Below are 18,444 nucleotides of genomic sequence, written 5' to 3' on the forward strand. Positions count from 1 at the left end.
TGGAGGTGACCTTGAATTGGACCCTCTGGACTCTGCCTCCCTAGATATGTGATTATAGGTTGTCACTGCATTTTTTTTTTTTCTTTTTTCCGAGACGATTTCTCAGTGTAGCCTTGCCTGTCCTGGAACTCGCTCTGTAGACCAGGCTGGCCTCCAACTCACAGAGATCTGCCTGGCTCTGCCTCCCGAGTGCTGAGAGCCGAGATTAAAGGCGTACGCCGCCAGTGCCCAGCGCTGGCACTATTTATTTCTAGAGATGGTCTCACTCCCTAGCCTAGGTTATCCCGGAACTCATTTGATATCCCAAACTGGCTTCCAACTCCCAGTAGTTCCCCAGCCTCAGCAACCCAAATGGAATTACAGATGTGAGCCACCATCAATGCTTCATGCTCCTCCCTGCTCCGTTTAAGTTTTTTTTTTTTATTTATTTGTAGGCAGTGTTTAAGCTGTCTAGGCTGGCCTTGAATTTGGCAATCCTCCTGGCGCGCGCGCGCGCACGCATGTGTGTGTCTTGTGCCTTCTAACCCCAATTCCGTCACTTTCTGGGTGTGTCGCTTGGTTTCACCGAACCACAGTTTCCTGCTTTGTAAAAAGGATGACAACGCCTAGCCCGCAGGAATCCGGTACCCAGGCGCCGGCGCAGTTTTCAGCGGCGAGCCTCCCCGCCCCCCCGACGTGAGAGGCCCCACCCCACGTCGCTCCCAACCAACCAGAAAGCTTCGTGAGGCGTAGGGACACGCCCTAGAACTCCCGTCCAATAGGCGCTCTCCGTCTTGCGCGGGGGTAACGCCCCTCTTCCGTTGGGACAATGAGCGCTGTCCCTGGAGCAGGCTCCGCCCCCGCCGCACGCCGCACGCCGCACGCCAGCCGCCGGGCAGGTTCAGCGGGGCTGACGCCGAGGCTGCGGAGTAGGCGGCGGGGCGGAGGCCTTGGGTGAGGGCGCGGCGAGGCGCTGGGCCGGGTCTGCTGGGCGGGCTGAGGTGACTTCCGGCGCGCGGCTCCGGAGGCCAGTGGCTCCCCTCAGGCCCGGGGCGGGGCGGGGCGGCGGGAGCCGAGCGGCCACCCCGCCCGCGGCCCGCCCTTGGCGTCCGGGGCCTGCGGGCGCGAGCAGCCCAAAGGGCGGCTGCTTCGCCCGCGCTCGGACCCCCGCGAGGGGCTTCGGAAGGTGGACCGCCGCGCCGGAAGCTCCTTGGCGGCTCGGGAGTGGCGCGGCGTTGTGGATAGTGGCCACGCTCGGCCCACGGCAGCACGGCAGCGCGTCGTGGGGCTCGGCGCTCGGCCCGTGGGCGCGTCTCGGAGCGCTGTGGCGTCCCTGAAACCCGCAGCACTGGGATGGGCAGACGACAGGAACGGGAAAGGTCAGTGGGGCCGGACCCCGCCGCTGCCCTGGCGGCTTCCCGGTGGCGTGAGGCGAGCAGCCGCGAGGGCCGCCGCCGCCGCCGCCGCAACCCTCGTCCCTCTGTCCCTGGCAGGTGCCCATGGCGTCGGAGCGGCGCAAGGTCAAGTACCACTGGGGCAGCGCGTCGGAAGGGTGTCCCAGCAAGCGCAGCCGCCCCCGGGAGCCCCGCCATGTGGCCCCCTCCAGCCGGCCAGCTCGCAGCGGTGCGTCGTCGCGTCCCCGAGGGGCCAGCAGCCCCCAGCGTCTGAAAGGCCGGCGGGGCAGCGATGTGGCCCGCACGCCCCGGAGCTCAGCCCGCCGCCGCACCTCCTCTTCCTCCTCGTCGTCCTCCCTCTCCTCGGGCTCAGGTGCGGGCGGGGCCGCCTCCCCTGGCTTCCTGATTGCGAGCCCTCGCCGGTTCCCGACGACCAAGGGGTCCCGACCTCCGCACCCCGCCCACTCCTCCCTAGAAGACATGGCTTCTCTTCGGAAGGAAGCTTGTAGCGTTAAGGTAGGTGGCGGCGGCGGCGGCGGCGGCGGCGACGTCTAGCAAAGGGTGAAGTCTCGGGCACGTGGCTGGGGAGGTGGGGAGGAGACTACAAATTGGATCTTTTTGGGTCGGGCCTTGGGTGTGTGTGGGGGCGCGGGGGGGTGGAGCTCGATGTAGAGGGAGTTTTCAAACGTGGTGGCATTGGGAACTACCGGAAAGCTTTATGGTGCTTGTGGCCTGTCATCCCAGAGAGCGCGATTCAAGAGGGCTTAGGCAAGCTGCAGCTTCTGGTGATTGTCAGTGACCAGCGGGACTGGAGAATCACCACAGTAGAAGGGGGAATGTTGTTGATTTTGGTCAGTTTAAAGAATTTGCCTTTGGGGCTGGAGAGATGATACATCCTGGTCTTGCAGAGGACCCGAGTCCTGAGCCCAGGTCGCATGGCTCACAACCACTAATTCCAGCTTCCAGGGATCCCATTCATTCCTCTGACCTCCATGGGCATCTGCATGTGCGCATACCACACACATACACTTCGTTAAAAGTAAAATTTAAAAAATGTCTTTGTACTTAGAACAACTATGAATCTCAGCTAAGGAATTGGACCCTTAGTCCAGTTTTTGGCCTTTCACCAAAGTTGTGGATTCCGGCATGTTGACATTCTCTTTGGTGGTTACAAGGTTTTGTTTTTTGAGACCGGGTCTCGTTATGTAGACTGAGCTGTTCTGGAACCCACAGATACCTGCCTGCCTCTGCCAGGTTTAAAGGCACATGTCACTGTACCAGGCTTGGGTGGTTTTTTAGTTTGTTGGTAGTTACCCTTGGAAGTTTACTCAAGTCTGTTTCTCCAGTGGAAGTACACAAGTGGGGTTTCTCAGTTCTTGGAGCAGACTGAGGAGTGCCTCGAAGAGTAGATCCAGATCAGGTTTTGAGTAGATTTACTGAGGGCCTGTTTTGTGTCAGGCAGTGTTTTAGAGTGTGGAATTTTATTTATTTATTTATTTATTTATTTTTTTGTGGAGACAGGGTTTCTCTGTGTAACAGGCTGTCCTTGAACACACAGAGATCCACTTGCCTCTGCCTGGGATTAAAAGTGTGCACACCACTGCCCTGCATGGGATTCTTTTTTGTTGTTGTTGCTGGTTTTTTTTTTTTTTTTTTTCTTTCGAGACAGGATTTTTCTGTAGCTTTGGTGCCTTTCCTGGAACTTACTCTGTAGTTGGTCTTGAACTCACAGAGATCCACCTGCCTCTGCCTCCCGAGTGCTGGGATCAAAGGTGTGTGCCACCATCACCCGGCTGCATGGAATTCTTAAGTAACTGTAAAACAAAGATCTCTGTTCTTCTGCTGATATTACGTTGTAGGTTTTGGAGCTCTGGTAGTCTTAAAAAAGTGGGCTGGCATTGTGTATGTAGAAGAGTGTGTAGGGAAAGTCTCATTTGTGGGGAGATGGTCTGCCTCCAGAGAAAGCAGTGAAGACAGTCTGTAAGGAAAGGGAATTTAAAGCCTGAATACTGAGGTTTTTTTTTTTTTTTTTTTTAAGATGGGCTGATTTAGAGATTGAACTCCATATGTAGCCAAGGATGACCTTGAACTCCCAATCCTCCTGTCTCCTGAGTGTTGGAGGAACAGGTTGTGTCACTACATTTGACTTTCTTGGTGGTTTCATAAGTGCAGCATGGCTGTTGAACTCGGGGAGCTCTTTTTTTCTTCTTTTATTAAAATTTATTTGTTGTTATTCATATGCATTGGTAAACACATGCCTGCATGTGTATGTCTGTGTGAAAGGGTGTCAGATCCCCTGGAACTGGAGTACAGACGGTTGTGAGCTGCCATGTGAGTGCTGGGAATTGAACCTGAGTCCTCTGGAAGAGCAAACTGCTGAGCCATCTCTCCAACCCCAAGTGTTTTCTTTCTTTCTTTTTTTTTTATTTTTATTTATTTTTATTTTATGTGCATTGGTGTTTTGTTTGCATGTATATCTGTATGGTGGTATTGGAGCAACTGGAACTGGAGTTACAGATGGTTGTGAACTACCATGTAGGTGCTGGGAATTGAACCCAGGTCCTCTGGAAGAGCAGCCAATGTATAATTGCTGAGCCATCTCTCCAGCCCAAGTGTTTGTTTTCTAATCACATGCTCTAACAGCTGAGTTTCATCTCCAGTCCATGCCTTATGTTATCTCAATATAGACCTTATAGCCTGACCTCTGGAGGGCAAGTGGCATTTTTCTTTAAGTTCACAAATAATGGTGAATTGAAAAGTTGTCTTTGGGAGAACCATACTGAATATGGTTCAGATGCAAGTCAGGTAAATATGAGCCTTTGCTCACACAATTTAATTGCGTTACTAGTCCATCCACATGGGCTTTGGACAGTATCAGTGTTAGATGATTGCATTCAGTGTCACTGACAGAGTGAACCCCCGTGTCAGGGACAGGAATTTTCAGTCTCAGGCTATGTTTCTGATTGCTGATTAATTGAGGGTATGGTTTCTAATCTGCTTGAGTCTAATCCTAGCCTGGTTCTATCTTTCATGAAGGCCACGGGGTTCTCCTTTGATAGTTACAATCAGTACTTCGTATGCCAAGCATTCTTTTAGGTCATGGGGCTAGTTTCTAAGGCACTGTGTGGTGAGAGTGCTGGGGAGATGGTCCCAAGACCTCAGGAAGTGTAGGCCTCTCTTGCTTAGCAGATATATGTGACCTTATTTGAGTCTCAGGTGTGAGCTGGCACAGCTGAGGAGCCTTGATGAAAACATTTTCCCAGGGCCATCTCACCAGCTCTGCCTACTTTCACTTCCACAGGTGCACACTTGGCTTTGTGTGTCCCACACTTTCAGCTCAGAGCTCAGTGTCAGGAAACAGCATTGTTCAAGTGGGAAGATGTTTGACCATTTTATTTTGTCTATTCCCTGCTGAGATTGCCTTAGGACCTCGATATGCTAGACAAGTGTTCTGCCACTGAGCTGCTTCCCCAGCTCCTGGCTAATAGACACTCCTCGTGTCCACCTCACTTTATTCTTTTGTTCTCAAGTCTGAAGTTGACGTTTAAAGTTTTTTTGTTTTTTTGTTTTTTTTTTTTTTTTTTTTTTTTGGTTTTTCGAGACAGGGTTTCTCTGTGTAGCTTTGTGCCTTTCCTGGATCTCGCTTTGGAGACCAGGCTGGCCTCGAACTCACAGAGATCCGCCTGGCTCTGCCTCCCAAGTGCTGGGATTAAAGGCGTGCGCCACCACCGCCCGGCTTTTTTTTGGTTTTTTGAGACAGGTTTCTCTGTGTAGCTTTGCGCCTTTCCTAGAACTCACTCTGTAGTCTAGGCTGGCCTCGAACTCACAGAGATCCGCCTGCCTTTGCCTCTTGAGTGCTGGGATTAAAGTTGTGTACTCCCATTGCCTGTTTTTTTTTTTTTTGTTTTTGTTTTTGTTTTTTTGGGGAGGGTTTTTCGGCTGAGTTTGGCTTTGAACTCCTGGTCCTCCCGTCTATACTTCCTGAGTGCTGGAATTAGAGGCGTGTGCCCACCATCATGCCTGACATCTTTCCCCCCCCTTCTTCCAGAGTTGTTCCTTTTTAAAAATAACAAAACAATGTTTATTGGGCTTGAAGAGATGGCTGAGTGGTTAAGAGCACTGACTGCTCTTCCAGAGGGCACAGGTTCAATTCCCATCACCCACATGGCAGCTCACATCTTTCTGTAACTCGGTTCCAGGGGATCTAATTCCCTCTTCTGGCCTCCATGGAAGTGGTGTGCAGACATACATGCAGGCAAAACACCATGCACATTAAATAAATCTTAAGAAGAGTCATTAAAATGTTAATTTTGTGTGTATGGGGGCATTCATGTGGTGATAGAGGATCACTTTTGGAAGTTGGTTCTCCAGACCCTACCAAGTAGGTCCTCATTGAATTCAAGTTGTCAGGCTTGGCAGCACATAATCCAACTTGCTGGTTCCACACTAGGCTAGATAGCCAACAAGCTAGGAATCCACTTGTTTCCACCTTCCTTTTAACATGAAACCCTCTCTCCTGCCCCAGGAAGTTTATATTTAATATTCGTTAGGTTTTTCTTTTTACTTTGTCAGGGATGGAACATGGGACTTCATACAAGTGCTCTACCACTAAGCTAACACCCGAGCCCCCTTAGATTGTCTGAACTATAGAAAAATACTCTTTTTTTGGGGGGAGGGGCTCGAGATAGGGCTTCTTTTGTAACAGCCTAGCTGTCTTGATCTGTAGACCAGGTTGGCCTTGAACTCACAGAGATCTGCCTGCTTCTGCCTCTGGTAGGATTAAAGGCATGCACCATCATCATCATCATCATCATCACCACCACCACCACCACCACCACCACCACCACCACCACCACCACCACCACCACCACCATCCAGCTGAAAAATCCTCTTGTTACTGCCCAGCTTGCTGCCCTCTGCAGTGTGCTTATTAAGTCCTATTTAGTTTTAGTTTTATTTGTATGTGTATATCTGTGCCACAGTGTTTGAATGGGGGTCAGAAGACAACTTTTGGGAGTGGTTCTCCCATCATATGGATTGTGGGGATTGAACTAAGGTTGTAAGCCTTGGCAGCAAGTGTTTTTGCCTGTTGAGCTATCTTTCTGGCTTAATAAGCTTCTTTTCTTTTTTAATAGTAATGCCTCTGTTACACTAGTGGGCATATCTTGTTTGATAGATCAAGAACATGCAGCATTCAGGGTCCACAGAATATTAAGACCGTTGATGACAATCTCTCCCAACGGCATGAGTATCCCCTTCTGGTGTTATGAAAACTAGCCAGCAGGGAGAGGACTTCTAGCTTCATTTCTGTGTCATGCAACCAGAGCATGTGGTGGTTATGCAGTGTAGACTTCCTTTTTCTGAGCTTATTTAAATTGCAGTTGTTTTGTGTGTGTATGCATGTGTATGGCATTTGGGGAAGTCAAAGGGCAATGAATAGGAATTGAGTTTTCTCCTTAAACCATGTGGGTACTGGGAATTGAACTAAGATCATTAGGCTTAGTGAGAAGTAACTTTATGTTGGTGAACCATTTCACTTGCTCTGTTTTTTATTTTTATTTTAGGATACCATTTTTTTTGAATGGGTGGGGGTGTTGAGGCAGGGTTTCTCTGTAGCTTTGGAGCCTGTCCTGGAACTCACTCTGTAGACCAGGCTGGCCTCGAACTCACAGAGATCCATCTGGCTCTGCCTCCTGAGTGCTGGGATTAAAGGTGTGCGCCACCGCCGCCTGGACACCAATTTTTAATATATAACTCAGACATACCTGGAACTCAATATATAGCCCAGGCTGACTCAGATTCACAGTGATCCTCCTGGCTTAGCCAAATACTGTGATTATAGGTGTGTGCCACTATAATTCTGGCCTGAGTGAGTATATTTATTTTGAGAGGAACTTAATATAAATATGCATGCTATAGTGGCTGTAGAATGCTCTAGGGTCACGTGTGTTGTGTTTTACAGCTGAGGAGGTTTGATATTCCTTTGCATTTGGGAGGGCTCCACAGGTTTTTTTTTTAAAGATGTATTTATTTATTTATTATATATACAGTGTAATGTCTGCATATATCCTTGCAGGCAGAAGAGGGCACTAGATCTCATTACAGGTGGTTGTGAGCCACCATGTGGTTGCTGGAAATTGAACTCAGGACCTCTGGAAGAACAGCCAGAGTTCTTAACCGCTGAGCCATCTCTCCAGCCCCAGTTTTTCTTTTTTGAGATAGGGTCTCACTATGTAGCCCTGGCTGTTCTGGGACTCACTGTTTGTTTGTTTGTTTGTTTGTTTGGTTGGTTGGTTGGTTTTTTGAGACAGGGTTTCTGTGTGTAGCTTTGCACCTTTCCTGGAACTCACTCTGTAGCCTATGTTGGCCTTGAACTCACAGAGATCTGTCTGGCTCTGCCTCCTGAGTGCTGGGATTAAAGGCATGCACCACCACTGCCCGGCGGCTCCAGTTTTTCTATCATGCTGGGCTAAGAGTGGACCTGAGTGTTAACATAAACTAATAGTCTAGCTTATCCCCTGTGGACTCTTGCAGTGAGTAGATACAGAAGAAGAGAATGGGACTGAGGTATTATTACCTATGTTTCAGGAGATGGAGAATGACTCGGTGTATCCTTATGTCATTTTTGGGAAAGTATCCTCCCAACAGCAGGGTCACAGTTTGGGAAAAGAGTTATTACAAGATTTGATGGAAGATTAGGCCATCAGGGCAGAACTTACTTAGGACTGGGGGACTTGGGTACCTTAAACCAGTCCTCCCCCTTGCTGGGGTCTTAGGTTTCCAGATTCTTGTAGTGGACTGGGCTAGTTCTAGTGGGAAAACATTGAATTGTTATTTTTAGCTATTATGAAGTGTGTCATTGCTTCTCATCTCTCAGTGTAGTGCAATTATACTTTCCGTTCCCTGTCCACTGGTAAGAAGATGCCATGATGCACTTTGGAAGTGAATTTTAAATAAATGACTAAAGCATTACTATGTTAGCTTTCCACAGTGGAATAGGGAGAAACTACTGTCTGGGTGAATCTTACTTTTGTCACATTTGCTTTCCCTGGGGCTGATGGAGCCGCTAGTGACTTGTCATTAGCTGACAGGAAATTGCTCTTAAAACAAACCTTTGAAAGTTCCTTTTTAAATTCCAGGTTAATTCTAAAGATAGTTCTCGTCACTCTATGAACTCTGAATTTGCAACTGAAGCTGAGGGTCAGAGTGATGCTATGGAGGAACCCAGCAAGTTCCAGAAAAGGAAGGACAGGCTTCGAGACCAGGGCTCAACAGTGATCTACTTGAAGGCCATCCAGGGCATCCTGGGGAAGTCAATGCCCAAGAGGAAGGGAGAGGCTGCCACCACTCAGGGGAAGGCAAGCTTGGGAGAGTATCCAAGCCGGGAAGGACCAACCAGGAATGTGGAAGGACCAGCCAGGAGCAGGGAAGGACCGTCCAGGACCAGGGAAGGACCGTCCAGGACCAGGGAAGGACCGTCCAGGAGTGTGGAAGGACCAGCCAAGAGCCGGGAAGAACTGGTTAAGAGTGTTGAAAGACCAGCCGGAAAGGTTACAGTCACTGTACCTCAGAAGGAAGAGTCACTTACAAAGGTCAGAGTGGAGAAGGAAGAGTCTGTGCTAGACAGGAGTAGCGTCTGCAACAGAAGAGTGGTCACTGTGAAGAAAACTAGTGAGGAGCTGCTTGGTGACCAAAGGACAGTCATTGACAAACCTTCTCCAGCCCTAGAATTTTTTGATAACTCTGACTCTCTTGCAGATATTCAAAAGGTAAATGAGCACATACCAAACATCTGGGTTTTGAATTCTCTTGATTGTGTATATTTGGCATTTAGTCTTTCTAGTTTGATCGAAGTTTTAGATACTATTCTTGGTGTCATCCCCCTCCTGTCTTGTGTCCACCACCATGCTCAGGCTCAAACTCAGGACCCTAGGCATACTAGGCAAGAGTTTTATCCCTGACCCTAACTCCTAGCTCCCAGAGGATAGTAATTAAAAGCAATATTTGATTTAACATGGACTCCAGGAAATTAGTGCCTCTCTTCCATCATTCCTTTCAGTTATTAATAAACTTTGATTGGCTTTTTAAGAAATACTTCAAAAATTGTGTTACATGTGGTAGGGTATAGCTTTGTTTTCATTGAAAAAGACCAGTATGATAGTGGTTTAGACAGAATTTTGGCTTAGTAAAGGATGAGAGATCTTGGTGCTTTGCTAAATATAGTATCCACCTTATGGCCTGAGGTGGGGATGCTGATTGAGTTTGTTACATTGGCCAATAGAAAGCAGTTGAGAGAAAAAGAAATACACTTTTTTTCTCTTAAGAACTTGGTTCAGAAATTGTACACGTTGAATACTCTCATATCTATTTAGATGCACCTGGGAACTCAGTTACCGTCTAGCTTCAAGAGAGTCTGAGAAAAAGTCTGAGAAATTCACCTTGAGCCCCCAGTGTTCAAATATCAGGTTCCACATTGATGTCTTTACCTGAATCTAATAGCATTGCAAAGGCCTTGCTTCTAAACCACATAGTTAAGTTTATACCCTCTGGTGTAACCTCAGAGTGAGATTAAGGTCAGTATGAATTCTGGAGGGGAAGACCATTCTGGAACCACAGCATTGGATGGGAGAGGCATTTCCCATAGGAGGGCTAACTTGTTGCTTTTCTTCTCTGCAGCACACAAACAGAGAGGTGGTGATTGAGCATCCCTCTTCAGGGAGTGACTGGTCAGATGTGGATGAGCTGGCCACTGTGAGGTTCTCCCAAGAGGAGCCTGTCTTGCTGAAATATTCAGCAGTTCCAGAATCATCTTCCTTCCCCACTGACTATGTTATGTACCCTCCTCATCTGTATAGTAGCCCGTGGTGTGACTATGCCAGCTACTGGACTAGCAGCCAGAAGACTCCTGGTTATCCATTGGGGGGATCCAACAGCCATGACTTAGCACAGGCTGGGAAGAGCAGCCAGGACCTTTCAAGTGTTCATTCCTCCAAGTCCACAGTGAGCACCCAGAGCATCTCCAAAGACCTGGACATTGCCCAGGAAGGCAGGTCCCAGAATTCCCATTCACTTCAATCCTCCAGAAGCACAGAGGAGGAGAAGGAGGAGGTGAAGGGGAAAAGGACATTCCGAGAGGAGACACCACCTCGTCATACCAGAGAACATACATCCAGCTCCTTGCCAAGGAGCCACCGGGAGATGAACCTAGAAGAGGGTTTCATCGATACCCACTGTCACCTGGACATGCTTTACTCCAAGCTATCTTTCAAGGGGACATTTACAAAGTTCAGAAAGATTTATAGCAGCTCCTTCCCTAAGGAGTTTCAGGGCTGCATCTCTGACTTCTGTGATCCAAGGACATTGACTGATGGCCTATGGGAGGAACTCCTGAAAGAAGATCTGGTTTGGGGGGCCTTTGGCTGTCACCCTCATTTTGCACGCTACTATAATGAGAATCAAGAAAGAAAGCTTTTGCATGCCTTACGGCACCCCAAGGCTGTGGCATTTGGAGAGATGGGCCTGGACTACTCTCACAAGTGTACCACACCAGTTCCTGAGCAGCACCAGGTACTGCCTCTCTAGCCTGCTTTCCCTCATACATTTCCTTGAGTGGTTGAACCGACCAGTAAGGGCTATTCTGCACTTAGAACTCCTTGAATGCCATTCTTCAACTGTTTTTCAAAACTTTTTTTTCTTTTGAGACAAGGTTTCTTTGCATAGCCCTGACTGTCTTTGTTCTGTAGACCAGGGTGGCTTGGAACTCAAGAGATCAGTTTGCCTCTGCCTCCCAAGTGCTGAGATTAAAAGTGTGTGTCACCACTGCCTGGCCTTTTTTTTTTTTTTTTTTTTTTTTTAAATGTGGGATTTTGCCACTATGTCAAACTGGCCTTGAAATTATGATCCTTTTGCCTTAGCCTCCCCATTGCTGGGTTTATAAACCGTTGTCACCATACCTAGTTGACAAATCTTTTAGTGTAGGGTTTTGTTTTTGTTAATTTAGTTTGGTTTGGGAATTTGCATTGTTGAGGATTAAATCCAAGATCTTTGCAAATGCTGAGAAGGTGCTCTGCCAGAGACATCCCACTAGCATTTTGTATGTCTCCTTTTGTAATCCTCGCTAGCCTGGAATTTGCTATGTATGCCAGGCCAGCCTGGAAGTCAGATATCTTTTGCCTCAACTTCCCAAGTGATAACGATTAAAGGCATGTGCCACCACATCTGACTTTTTTTTCTCCTCCTCCTCCTCCTCTTCCTCCTCTTCCTCTTCTTCTTGTTTTTGCCTGGAATTAATTATTGAGTTAATATGCAAGAAAGGTTTGGTTCCCCTGGGAGAGCTGGGTTAAGTCCGCAATCCCTGGAAATGGCGTGTCAGCCAAGGACCAGAGCATAGGTGGATGGGGGAGAATGCTAGGGTGAATAGCAAAGGTGTACATTCTTTATTGTTCTGTTAAGCCCTGCTTGCTAGGGAGTTTTTTTGTTTTTGTAATTTGGATGTGTGTGTGTCAAGCTATTGTATATTTATTGTTAGGCCTCTTGGTAAGTTGCAAGGGATAGTGGCTTGTCTTAAAATTACCTGTCAAAGATTCAAGAAAATATGTGTTGTGTGTAGGTAGGTACACCTGTCCCACCCTCCTCATGCAGGAGATAGAATCTAGGGCTTTGAGCAGATGTGCTGCAACAACTTAAAAACTGCCTTGCAACAGTTTTAACAAAAGAAAATAGAAGGGTCGGGAGAGAGCTGAGTGGGTAAGAAGATTTGCTGTGCGAGCATGAGGACCCGGGTTTGAATTCCAACACCCATGTAAAAATCATTTGATTTGTGTCTGGTCATTATCCTGTGCTTAGCACTAACGGGTGCCAGTGAGATGGCTCAGTGGGTAAGGCAATGCATAAAGCCTGGTGACCTGAGTTTACCTTCTGGACTCCTAAGAGTTCATTCTCACCTTCCCTCACCCCAAATAAATAATAAAGATGTAATGATTTTTTAAAAAGTTAAAAGCTATATCAGAATTGATACTGTGCCCTCCTTTTGAGATGATTTGCACACGCTTTAGACTTGTAAATATCACTCCTAAGTGGGTATTACCAAAAGTGTATTGTTACTGGTGCTGAAGAGGCAAACGTGAGCTGTGTTGCACAGCTCAAATAATTGCTTATGGAAGTGCCATATGTCAGGTAAGGCAACTTGCTAAATAATTCTAGTGCTGTTTATTCTAAACCTGGCCATGGTGGAGGAAAGAGAGATATAACTACTTGTTTGCTTATGTTATTAACTATGGATTTTACCAATTCTACAGAATGAAGTGGATCCACAGGTACTTAACTTAGAAGGACATTCAGGAATTGTGAATCCTAAGACCTAGGCAGTTTGCTGGAGGTGTGTGAGTGTACAACTCTTGCATAGAGACAGGCGTAGAAGTTGGTTGAAGACTTGGCAGTGTAGGAAGTACCAGTAGATGGTAGCTTTGTTTATGATTCTATTGTATAGTTTAGAAGCAAAAAATTAAGAGACAGCTGCAGTACCCAGAGGTAACAGACTGAAGGGCCACTAATCCTGCTGTCACTTTGCTTTCTCTCAGGTGTTTGAGAGGCAGCTGCAGCTGGCTGTGTCTCTGAAGAAGCCCTTGGTCATCCACTGCCGTGAAGCTGATGAAGATCTATTGGACATCATGAAAAAATTTGTGCCCTCTGACTACAAGATCCATAGGTTAGGAGCTGCAGCTTCAGTGGGCACCTGGGCACTCCTGTACTAACTGCAGATGAAGCGCAAGGAAGCAATCATGCTGTTAGGGTGGTTTTGAGGTCTTTTGTGGTCTGGACCCTTGTTGCGTTTTTTAAAAATTTTTATTTTAAAAGATTTATTTATATTTATTATACATACAATGTTCTGTCTGCATGTGTCCTTGCAGGAGAGAAGAGGGTACCAGATCTCATTACAGGTGATTGTGAGCCTCCATGTGGTTGCTGGGAATTGAACTCAGGACCTCTGGAAGAGCAGTCAGTGCTCTTAACCACTGAGCCATCTCTCCAGCCCCTCTTGTTGCATTTTTAAAGTAACTTAAATTTTTTTTTTTTTTTTTTTTTTTTTTTAGATTTTCATATATCAGTACTTTATTAACATCATTTCTACCTTTTCTTCCAAATTACATTTAAGAAAAATTTGGGAGTTTTGAGACAGGGTCTTGAAAGTCTCGGTTAGCCTGGAACTCGTGGGTATCCCCTTGCTTCAACCTCTAGAGTTCTGGGATTACAAGGTGTGCTACCACACCTGGCTTCCTAATGTGTTTTTAAGTATCTTTTCAAAAGAATTAAACATTAGGTAGAATCACATGAAACTTCTGGTACTTGACCAGTCTTTGTTTATACAGCCATGACTTTTTTACAGTTTAAATCAATATCCTTTTATCACAAACGAGCTAGAGGGGGCTTCCTGGTCTCAAATGTGGGAGAGGCTGCTTTAGGGTACAATAGCTCAGTGTACAAAGAGAGACCCTTCCAAGGTTTCTGAAAAGGTACTTCTTATACTTCTTTTCCTTACTTGAAAGCTTTTTTTTTTTTTTTTTTTTTGATAGGGTTTCACTTTAGCCCAAGTCAGACTTCAGGTATATAGCAGAAGATTACCTTGAATTCCTGATCCTCTTGCCTCTGTCTCCCCTCTGCTGGGATTATAGGTATGCACCACCATACCTGACTGAAAAATCCATTTATCCCAGTTAGCATTAAAGGTTCTGGTTGTGTTTTACCTCAGTGGCAACCACAGTCTTAGTCTAGGAAACTCCTCTTTGCATTCCTACATTGCATTCCTGCATCCCCTCTGGAGATGCCATGGAGGAGCTGTCGAAGCTAGACCACTGCTGGCATCAGTATGCAGAGTGTGGGACTGAGGTGGACATGGATATAGAGGGAGCTCAGGTAGGGGACCTTTACTCTCACTAGAGGTCAGGAGTTGATGCCTGAGTGAGCAGTTTTGCTGGGCAGAGGGATGAATAGAATTCAGGGGGTTGGAAGCAAATCTAGGTCTTTTCAGATGGCAAGAGGGAGTGGGCTTTCAGCCACTGTGCTGTACCCCCTGTCTACTAAAGCAGTGGCTGAGGTGCAGTAGGAAATGGTTGGTTGGGTTCTCAGGGCTTTGACAATGGCTGTCTTTAAAGGGACAGCTGGACCAAAGCTAAGACAGTTTGATGGGGAGTTGTGGCTGCAGAAAGCCCAGAGTTCCAGATGAGTTGACAGTATTTGTTACCCAAGAACATGAACTGCCATCACATTTAAGAAGAAAATTCTTAATTTCAGTACTTGAAAAGCAGAGGCAGATGGATCTCTGAGTTCCAGGCCAGCCTGGTCTACATAGTGAGTTCCAGGACAGCCAGGGCTATGTAGAGAGACCCTGTCTCAAGAAATTAGGAAAAAAAAAAATTCTTCCTTTTCACCTGTGACCCATTCTCCATGATTTTCATTTGGTCATTTCCACTTAGTGCATCTAACAGCACAGGCATGATTTTTCCATGTGTAGTTGTAACCTTGGGAAGGGGGCTGGTCTTTATGTCTCCTGTCTCCTCTCCCACACTACTCCAGCCTGTGCCATGGCTGTGGTTATGTCAGGTGGCTGCCCAGGTTGTGGGGTAGAGGTGGGACTGGTGGTGCTCAGTAGCTGAACCTCATGCCAGCTTGGTTCTGCTGTACTTGTCCTGGCTCCCTTCTCGGCTTGCTCTGGAGTCTGCTTGGGTGCAAGCTTTTCTTTTCTAGGGTCCACTAATGGGTTCTGCAGGCCTGGAGGCAGCTAGGGGCTGCTGCTGCGGCCTGGGAGCAAGCCCTGAACCATACTCTCCCACAGGCACTGCTTCACTGGCAGCTACTCAGTCATTGAGCCTTTGTTGAAGTACTTCCCTAACATGTCGGTGGGCTTCACAGCAGTACTGACCTACTCCTCCGCCTGGGAGGCCCGGGATGCCCTTAGACAGATCCCGTTGGACAGGATCATTGTGGAAACAGATGCACCCTACTTCCTCCCTCGCCAGGTAGGACTGTCTTCAGACCGACTTGAGGCACTGAGGCGAGTGGGTGGGAGGCTGGCTGGGCCCAAGTCCCAGTGACCTCCTGGTGTCACCCTGTGCGGTATAGGTGTCTCCCTGTTGTTACTCTGTAGAACCAAAAGTCCTGGGGGCTGAGAAGCTGAAGGGTAACCACTCTCTTCCAGGCAGTGCAAAGCCCTACCCTGTAGAGGGTAGTCCATGGAAGCGTGGGACCCTGCTCACCCAGAGCCCCCCATGACTAGGACTCTTCCTGCACCTGCAGGTAAAGGGGTCTCTGCAGGGCAGCCCCAAAGAGGTCCTTGCTGGGGATGGGATGGGGGACACTCTATGTGACATATGTTCAGAAGGCACAGCGATGATGTGAATGCTTGCTGTCTTCCAGGTGCCGAGAAGTCTTTGCCAGTATGCCCATCCAGGCCTGGCCTTGCACACAGTTCGAGAGATTGCCAGAGTCAAAGAGGAGTCACTTTCCCGTACTCTGGCGGTCCTCCGAGAGAACACCAGTCGCCTCTACAGTCTTTGAGCAGGGAGCATGAGCAGACATCCTCTGGCAAAGGTCATAAGAGCCACATGTTTCTTAGCAGTCAGCCATGAGAGTCTTTGGCTGTTTTTTTCGGGGGGATGTTCTGGTGTAAACTACTAACTGGCATGTCCAGCCTGTAGTCTGCAGCCAAGGAAAGTTAGGAATACAGTTGAATGGAAGTCCATAAGCTTACTTAAACTTTGAGATTTATATATTTTGTAACTAGCTTGCCTGCTTCTTACATGTGATCCTTCTAGATAACCATGTTACATTATGGTGTTAAAGGTTGGACACACCTGGCAGAGAAGTAAATCAAAGCCCAGTAAGATGGCTCAGTGGGTAAAGGCACTTACTGTACAAGCCTGGTGACCTGAGTCTGATCCCTAGAACCTGAATAAAGGTGGAAAGAGAGCCAACTCCATAGAGTTGGCTTCTAACTTCACTCCTGCTGTGGCAGCATGCCACCCTAGTTATGTATATTCACAACAATAATAATTTTTTAAAAAAAGAATGTAAGTTTAGGGTTGGTATTAAGCCTGGTTTGTTGAGCTTGAACTTGGAACCTCCTTTTCTTTTTTAAACCCTCTAGGATGACCAGTGGCCTGATAGTATAGGATGGCCTCCATCTGCTTGTGTCCAAGGTGAAGGATGTGTTGGAGATCCTGTCAAAACTCAGCAAACCAGGATGGGATGTTACTCTTGGAACCTCATCACAAGGCTTCACCTGCTGGTTGGTGGGTGGGTACTGTGGAGTGGATTTGAGGAGAGGGGTAGTTTTGCCTGCTGGCCACATGGCTCCAGGGTAATCATTGAGCAAAAAACATTTGTGGCTCAAGAATACAATGAGTTGGCCAGTCTGGATCCCTGCCCAGTGGCCTGGGTTTCCCAGCAGTCTGAATAAAGTCACTTCTTTGTCTTAGCACATGTGGATGTGTAATCTGGTCCCTGCTTCATCATGAAAGGAGCTTCCTTGGGGAGGTCTCTGTGGTTCCTTGTAAAGTTGGGGTCACTGCAGACCCTGGAGGTGGTGCTAACCCAGGCTTTACTGGAGGAGAACCCTGTTCTTGGTCCCGAAGGATTAGGTTGTACAGTCCAGCACTTAACAGGGTTCTTCTAGGTGGCTTTGTCTTTGAAAAATGGTCTTGAACTTTGTGAGGTAAAATAGGTATACCGATTATTGCCTGTCTGGACTTTCCACCTAACCCTGGGACTCAGTGTCAGGTCTGGGAAATAGTTTTCGTCTCTGTCCACCCCCCCTGGGTCAGCTGTGAATTTTGTCTGTGCTTCACATTTGTCACTGTGGGAAGCACAGGGGACTTGGCCTCCTGTTCGGAAGACTTGGGGTCTGCTCAGTCTGCCACACTACTTGTTACTCAGACAAGCTGTTCTGAAGCCATTCCCTCTGTAGCAGGCCCTGGTATCTCTGAGGGCACTACTAGCCTCACCTGAGGGCATTACTGTTGACCACTACACCAGATTGGAGGCAACTGCCTTGCCCAGATGCCTTTTTGTCTCTCCCTGGCTTTGGCCTTCTCTCTAAAAGTAAAGGGAGGGGTCTTTAATCCACCTCCCCATCCCATGCTGACCTTGTGTATCTAGATTGGCTGAGTGATGCAGGAGGCTAGTCCAGTCAGCTTGGTAACATGGTGTTCTCCCCCCCCCCCAATCCCCCAGGTTTTTCTGTGTGGTTTTGGTGCCTTTCCTGGATCTCACTCTGTAGACCAGGCTGGCCTCGATCTCAGAGATTCACCTGGCTCTGCCTCCCGAGTGCTGGGATTAAAGGTGTGCGCCACCGCCACTGCCCGGCGGTAACATGGTGTTCTATGTGTTGCTTTCTATTGGTGTGATGAAGCACTGACCAAAAACAACCTAGGGAGGAAAGAGTTTCTTTCACCTGGCAGATTACAATCCATCATCAAGGGAGTCAGGGCAGGAACTCAGGAACTGAAGCAGAGGCCATGGAAGAACGCTGCTTAGTGGCTTCCCATGACTTTAGTTTGTCTCCTTATACAACTTGGGACCACTTGCTCAGGTGTGGCACCACCCTCCATGTGCTGGACACTCCCATATCGATCATGATTCAAGAAAGTAACCCATAGGCTTGCCTATATGCCAGTCTCATGGGAGCATTTTCTCCCTTCCCAGTGAACTTGGCTTGTGTCAAGTTGACAAACTAGCCAACGTACTTGGGAATGTCTGGAGGTATTGTCAACTTACTGTAAGATTCAAGTGGCTGTCAGAACACAGTTCTGTCTGAAAAGTCAGCTGCCTTGGGATGAGACATCCATTTTACTTTCCTGCAGACTTGGGTGTGCTATAGCTGTTTAGCCTTTGGGGAGGACATAGTTCAGCAGAAGAAAGCAGTGTTATACATGGGGGTGTAGCGGGAATCTTAACAGGTCTTATTAATTAAATCAAACCTGAGGCCAGTTATTGGGGTGAATACTGGAAGATCAGAGAAGCAGAACAAGCCACAGCTTCCTCACCTTGACAGTTCCTCGGCTGATCCTGTTTCGTC

At 47.7% G+C, this 18,444-nt stretch overlaps 1 protein-coding gene across 3 annotated transcripts; it reads left to right on the forward strand.

The window, feature by feature from the left end:
* Positions 1-927: 927 nt before the first annotated feature.
* On the forward strand, positions 928-16,848 carry Tatdn2 (TatD DNase domain containing 2). Of its 3 annotated transcripts, XR_013050079.1 has the most exons (9): positions 936-1,358; positions 1,473-1,889; positions 8,513-9,142; positions 10,050-10,940; positions 12,953-13,080; positions 15,205-15,388; positions 15,568-15,665; positions 15,786-15,959; positions 16,516-16,848. XR_013050079.1 is itself a non-coding variant. In XM_006994695.3 (8 exons), exons 2-7 carry the CDS (start codon positions 1,479-1,481, stop codon positions 15,924-15,926), a joined length of 2,385 nt encoding a protein of 794 aa, XP_006994757.1. In that variant the 5' UTR covers positions 977-1,358; positions 1,473-1,478; the 3' UTR covers positions 15,927-15,959; positions 16,516-16,848. The 3 variants fall into 3 exon arrangements, 2 of the variants coding, with proteins under 2 accessions (XP_076423726.1, XP_006994757.1); XM_006994695.3 differs by lacking the exon at positions 15,568-15,665 and having other exon boundaries at positions 977-1,358; XM_076567611.1 differs by lacking the exons at positions 15,205-15,388; positions 15,568-15,665 and having other exon boundaries at positions 928-1,358.
* Positions 16,849-18,444: the final 1,596 nt, after the last annotated feature.

The sequence above is a fragment of the Peromyscus maniculatus genome, chromosome 3 (genome assembly GCF_049852395.1).
Source record: "Peromyscus maniculatus bairdii isolate BWxNUB_F1_BW_parent chromosome 3, HU_Pman_BW_mat_3.1, whole genome shotgun sequence".
Lineage (NCBI taxonomy): Eukaryota > Metazoa > Chordata > Mammalia > Rodentia > Cricetidae > Peromyscus > Peromyscus maniculatus.

Bases quoted from the DNA above. Each gene is read 5' to 3' on its own strand.
- Tatdn2 (XM_006994695.3), top strand. From the start codon at position 1,479: ATGGCGTCGGAGCGGCGCAAGGTCAAGTACCACTGGGGCAGCGCGTCG. The intron at 1,890-8,512 runs GTAGGTGGCGGC...TTTAAATTCCAG, and splicing joins AGGAAGCTTGTAGCGTTAAG to GTTAATTCTAAAGATAGTTC. The intron at 15,389-15,785 runs GTAGGACTGTCT...GCTGTCTTCCAG, and splicing joins CCTACTTCCTCCCTCGCCAG to GTGCCGAGAAGTCTTTGCCA.